The sequence below is a fragment of the Cervus elaphus genome, chromosome 23 (assembly GCF_910594005.1).
Source record: "Cervus elaphus chromosome 23, mCerEla1.1, whole genome shotgun sequence".
NCBI classification, from domain to species: Eukaryota; Metazoa; Chordata; class Mammalia; order Artiodactyla; family Cervidae; genus Cervus; species Cervus elaphus.
In genome coordinates this window covers 22,424,858-22,430,857 of record NC_057837.1, presented here as the reverse complement: position 1 = coordinate 22,430,857, position 6,000 = coordinate 22,424,858, and the positions used below count along the sequence as shown (strand labels likewise).

Sequence of the window (6,000 nt, the reverse complement as noted above, 5' to 3'; positions counted from 1 at the left end):
GTGGTTCAAAGGCTGCTGCGGTGGTGGATGGATCTCTTTTAAGAAATGATCTCTTTTGAAAAGTCAAACAGCACAGCCTCATTCTGAATGGTATTTCATCAGCATGCCTGCCTGAGGAGCTCAGAACTTAGTAGCCTTCTGTTTTCACGAAAAGCTCCAGCTATGATTTTTTTTTTTTTAACAACTAATATTTGCTACAGTAGTTGCTGAGTGGCATTGCATTGCTGAATCTTAATCTGTGTACCAGCAACTGGAATGTGTTTGCGTGTTTGTTACAACCGGCCTGTGATAATCCTCGCTGACACGTCCATAGTGTTTATCAAGAGCCAGGCAGGTTGAAACACTTCAGAAGTACTGACTCATAAAATCCTCACACTAGGAGAGCAGGAGCTGTTTTGCTGTGCGATGTTATTCCCATTTTGCAGATGTGAAAACTGAAGCAGAGAGAGGCTATTTGCGCAAAGTCATGTGAGAGTAAATGGCAGGGTTGGGCTTTCAACTCAGGTCGAGAAGCTCCATTTTGCTGCCTTTTACAAAGCGAGTCCAATAACCTTATTAAAAGAAAAGCAAACCGATTCCAATTCCATTTGATATCCTACACTAGGCCTTCAGCTTGATTTCTGGCCCATCTGGTTAGGACCATGAGTTTGTAATTGCATCCCTTAATGGAGGTGGAGAACTTTTCGTAGACCCTATGTTGTTTAATTGCAAAAATACAGCTAAATGAATGACGACCGTTTAATTAATTAGGAAACACTCGATTCGGGTCTAAAATGACCAATCGTTCTCCAAGAATAGATTTAAAAGGTGCAGTGGTGGGGAGCCAGTGAGGGCCCCATCAGGGTCCGCGGACTTCACGCGGCACGCGGGGGACGCTTTCTCGGGGAGAAGACCCGTAGGAACAGGCGCGGCACAGCCCGGGGCGACTCGGGGACGTGAATCCCCAGGTTCCCCGCGGGTCTCCGGGCTCTCGGGCCTGAGCGCGTCGCTGCGCGCTCCTGGACCACCCTCTGCCCGGGGACTGGGCGCTGCGCCGGGCATTTCTGCGCCGCCGCCCGCGACCCGAGGCTGGAGGAGGAGGGCGGGCATACCCCCGCCCCGCGCTCCCCGCGACCTTTGGGTACCAAGAACGTCAGTCTGTCTGGGAGTGGGGGCTACCGGCTGGGACAGGAGAGAGGAGAAATGGGGGGCAAGGCGTGCGCGGGCTTGAGCCCTCCCCAACCCCGCTGTCCCCCAAACCGCCGCCGCCGCCCACCTGGCCGCCCCTGCTGCGGCAGCGGCCGGTGGCTCGCTCCCAGGCCTCCGGCCCGCGCTGTCTGCGGAGCTTTCCGGGCGCCCGCCCTCCCCCCTCCCCCGCTTCGCCCGCCCTCCCCCGGGGCCCGACGTGCTCGTTCCCTGCCACTTCGGTCGGGGCGCGCCGGTGGGTTTGGCCTGCGCCGCGGCGGCGAGGCGGGGGAGCGAGTGAGCGCGAGGGGCGGGAGCGAGTGTCTGTGTGAGTCACCGGTACCTGGAGTGCGAGCGGCGCAGAGCGAGCGGCGCGGAGCCCGAGCCGGAGCCGAGCCCGAGCCCGAGAGCGCGGCCGACCCCCCCCCCCCCCCGGCGCCAGGCCCCGCTGCGCACCCACCCGCGCCGCCGCCGCCTCCCCGCGCGCCGCGCCGCCCGCTCGCCCCCGGCCCCGCGCCTGGCCACCCGGCGCCCTCCCGCCTGCCCGGAGGCGGTGCGGGGCTCGCCGGGGGATGTCACAGCGGCTCCTCGGAGCCCCCAGCCGCCGCCGCCGCCGCCGCCCAGCCGCCGCCCCCGGGAACCGCGACAATGAACCCCCAGTGCGCCCGCTGCGGGAAAGTCGTGTATCCCACCGAGAAAGTCAACTGCCTGGATAAGGTGAGCGAGGGGGCGCTGGGCCAGCCGAGACCTGCCGGGTGCCGGGCTGCACCTGCTCGGAGAAGTTTTGGCATCTCGGTTGAAAAGAGAAGAGTGGGTTTGTGCCTGTGTGTGTGTATGTGTGTGTGTATGTCTTGGCACCGGGTGAGGGCACACGAAGACGCCCGCAGGAGTGCCAGAGAGCACGCGTGGCGACCGTGATGTTGGAACCGGGAAAGGCTTTTGTCGGGGTGCGGGCGGCGGGGGTGCGGCGCTGCGCCGGCGGCGGCAGAGCGGCTGCGGAGGGCGCCTGGCCGCGGCGCGGGGCCGGGCGAGCCGGGGCTGGGCCCCCAGGGGCAGTTCGGCTGGCCGCACCCCTCCCACCTCCACTCGGACCCCTCCCTGTCCTGCACCCGCGCCCCAAGGATCCGCCCGGATCCCACCTCACCCCTGCCCCAGCGCCTCCCACGAAGGCGGCGAGGTGGAGAGGCAAATAGTAATTAATGTGTCATGGGGCGGCCGCTGCCGCATTGCTAAGAATAATCCCCGCCGGTGAGCCCGGGCTGAGCGCGGCGAGCCAGCCCCATGGGGGGCTAATCCACCCGGTTGGGAATTCCAGAGGAAGTCGCCTTAGCACAGCCCCTGCAGCTCTGCTCCCATACCCTTCCCGGGCGTGGATGGAGTTTAACAGCCCAGGGGAGAGGACCCTGGCTCTATCCTAAGCGACTGACAATTGAACCCGGCCGAAGGCGGTCCCCGTGCAATTTGCCTGTGGTAACACAAATGCCTCTTAAGAGCACACCGTCATCCCTATAGTCATTCCAGACAGAGGCCATCCTCCTCGCAATTTAGTGGAAGCTGGACAGGCATGGGGTGGCCAGGGGTACCGACATAGTGCGCCTCTTGCCACCTCGGCTTGCCTGACTTGCGGTGGACACTGTTTATCGAGATGCTCCGGACAGTTTTAGGCACTTTGAACTGGATTCGTTTTCCTTGAGGCCACTTCACAGTTTCTCTATTTCTCCATTAACCAGGCGCAGAATTCTTTTTTGGCTGCTCACAGAAGTGTGATATGGGCAAAGCCCTTGGCATTTCTTCCATCTGAGTCTGTAAATTGCAGTGGGGATTCATTTAAAACTCAGTTTTAATAACTGTCTGCTTTATTTACTTAACTGAAAGTCGGCAGACGTCCACCGGTACCTACAATCATTTTGTTGTAGTATTTTCAGATAGGAGGACTAAAAATGTCTCCTTTCTGTACCCATCCTGGAAAGAACTGGCATTGTACTGACATTTTAAACATTAACTTTTTTTTCAGTATTGGCATAAAGGATGTTTCCATTGTGAAGTCTGCAAGATGGCTCTCAACATGAACAACTACAAAGGCTATGAAAAGAAGCCCTATTGTAATGCGTAAGTATTGTCAACATGGTGTGCCAGGTGCGGGCACAGCGGCAGAGCGGAGAAGTGAGTGGATCTGCCTGTTCTGAAGAATTGGCTTACTGTTGTTACCCAGGTGTGGCGGTGACCAGTTATCTGTTTATGCCACATGCTCTGGGGCCATGTACTTTGTTGAAGGTCATTGCCTTTTTGTCTTTCTAATGTGCTGGGTAATTTGTGTGTGTCTTCAAACAGAAGGTTAGTTCTTGAGATTCGGTGTTGCAGAGTTAGAGACATTGATTTGAAGCTGAGGAACTTACATACCTAAGAACATACACGCTATGGAATGCATGTCAGATTTGCATTTTATTCATATGCCAGTCTCCATTTTAATCGTATGGTGTTGCCATGTTACATTTTCTGCCCCAACCTAGTCGATTGGAGAAAGGAGTCTTGCTCCTTTGGTCTTAGCTGAGACCGCTCCGGAGATGCTGGAGCTTAAACAGGGAAGCAAAGAATTGAGACCTGGGTATTTCCAACTGGTTAATAGGTCTGTTGGTGGGGATTAAAGTTGCTAAGTTATCTTTGTTGGGCTTTTCTGTTGGCATGCTTTCAATCTATGGTAATAGTGATTAGGTAGCATTTATACAGTGCATATCATGTCTCAGGCCCTATTCTAAGCACTTTGTGCATACTGACTCATTTAATCATCACAGACCTTACAGCTTAGAGGGTTATTATTATTCCCATTTGTCGGATGAAGGAGTTGAGGCTTTGAGAGGATAAGCCTGGGTAAGGGACTCAAATCACTCCTAGAGCCTGCAGATGGTCAACATAGCCTAGTGTGTCCAAATGGCTACCTTGCCGCCCTCCACGTGTGTTTCTCCACTTTTTAAGCATCCTCCCACTCAGACTATTTTCAACTATGGGCTTTTGGCCCTGATAGCTGAGCCTTTTTCTTCCCGGTTCCCTTGTGGGGGCTTATCCAGCCTGGAGGTGGCAGGGGAGCCCTAGCCTTCTGGCTGGAATATTGCCAGAGATTCATTCTCCCTGGAGTTTTGAAAACAGGTTCATTCAGGTCTCCTGGAGATGGAGGGCCTGTGGTTCATTCCTGCTTCACTCATGGGAGTGGTTTTTTCATAGATGGTAAATTTTTGGTAAACGGATGTAATGTGCTCATACGTCTCTGGTGAATAACTTAATTAAGAATCTCTTTGTATTTCCTTTGGTCCTAGTTTAGTGTTTACAAATAGACCAGAAACTTGATTTTCAAGAAATCAGAAAACGGTAGCATTGAACAGAATTCATGATTTGAATAAGTGAAGTCCACAGATAGTCCCAAACCATTGATGTTTTTAGCCCTCCTGTATCATGCCTGTTACTAGAATAACACAGAGCAATAAATGAGGTCCCAGTGTCATGGTCACCTGCTTCTCTTAGAGGTATGGAGGGTTGGTTAGAGATTAAAAGCAGGCAGCGGTAACGAGAATGGAGAGCCCACCCCGCCCATCCCACCCCTGCAGCCCATAAACAGGATGATTGTTTTTTGGTTAAAGGAAAGTGAACCCTGTAACCCTTCCAGCCTGTGGCCTGATTCCATCAGGCTGCTTGGGCCACATCAGAATTCTTTATAGCTTCACAGTCTGAAGTTTAACCTGGTGATAAACTTTGGTGGCCTTGGAGGAATGGGGAGGGGCAGGGGAAAGATAGGAAGAGGAAAGCCAGGAAAGAGAAAAGGAGAAGACAGCAACAAATATATATGTATATGCATAATGTATTTATGTGTGTATCCATATGTATATAAGATATATGTATTCTGTATACATATGAGCTTCCCAGGTGGCTCAGTGGTAAAGAATCTCCTGCCTTCCAAGCAGGAGACTCGGGTTCCCTTGGGTGGTGGGGAAGATCCCCTGGAGAAGGAAATGGCAACCCACTCCAGTATTCTTGCCTGGGAAACCCCGTGGGCAGAGGAACCTGGTGGGCTGCAAAGGTGTCTCAAAAGAGTTGGACACGACTCAGCGACTAAACAACAACAACAAATATATGTATACACACGTACATAGACATACATACATGCTCACACACACAAAGAACTGAATGGGGGAGAAAAAAGATGATAAAAATAAAAAAGGACAAAAAAAAAGAAGTGTAACTGAAGTGGAGTCTTTGACTGCTTTGGGTCACTTGAAAGTTCAAAGCTTACTGCTGAGTTTCAGTTCACTCCAGTTAGAAAAGACTATCAGATTCTGCAGCAAGTCATGGTTGGCTGGTTGGTCCTCTGACTTCAGTGAACTAGTGCCCAGACCTGTGGAAATTTGGACCCCCAAACCAAAACCCTCTCTTTGTAGATAAGAAATATCCTGTTGTGTTGTTTCATAGGTCTGAGTCTTATTTTTAATACTTTAGGTGTATCTAAATGGAATGCTTACAGGTTTTCTCTCTAAAATTTCTTATGTACTTCTAGTGCTTTGTTATTAGGTTTAAGTTGAGTTTTGGGGGTTAGCAGCATCTCAGATGTTTTGCTTAATGTCGGAACTGGTGGTCCACTTCATAGAGCAGAGAGACCAGGGAAGACAGAAATCCATCTTTAGTGAGTAGAGTTGATGGCTTAAATGTTTAATTCAGTTCTACATTCATGTCACAGCTTGCTATGCTGTCTCCCAGAAAACGAGCCTGGCAAGCTTGCAGGTTTTGCCTGCTGTTCCAGGCTGGTAGGTCCCTGTTCTTGACCCTTATTTTTCCAAGGGCACAGGCTGC

The 6,000-nt window shown here is 52.4% G+C and overlaps 1 protein-coding gene across 2 annotated transcripts in view; it reads left to right on the top strand.

The window, feature by feature from the left end:
- The first annotated feature begins 1,635 nt into the window (after nt 1–1,635).
- The window catches only part of NEBL (nebulette), a 366,199-nt gene continuing 361,834 nt past the window's right edge, over nt 1,636–6,000 (top strand). For both annotated transcript variants that reach the window (XM_043882949.1, XM_043882947.1), the window contains exons 1-2: nt 1,636–1,881; nt 3,179–3,273. In XM_043882949.1, the coding sequence (XP_043738884.1) occupies nt 1,813–1,881; nt 3,179–3,273 (164 nt within the window). In that variant the 5' untranslated portion in view covers nt 1,636–1,812. The remainder of the gene's footprint in view (nt 1,882–3,178; nt 3,274–6,000) is intronic.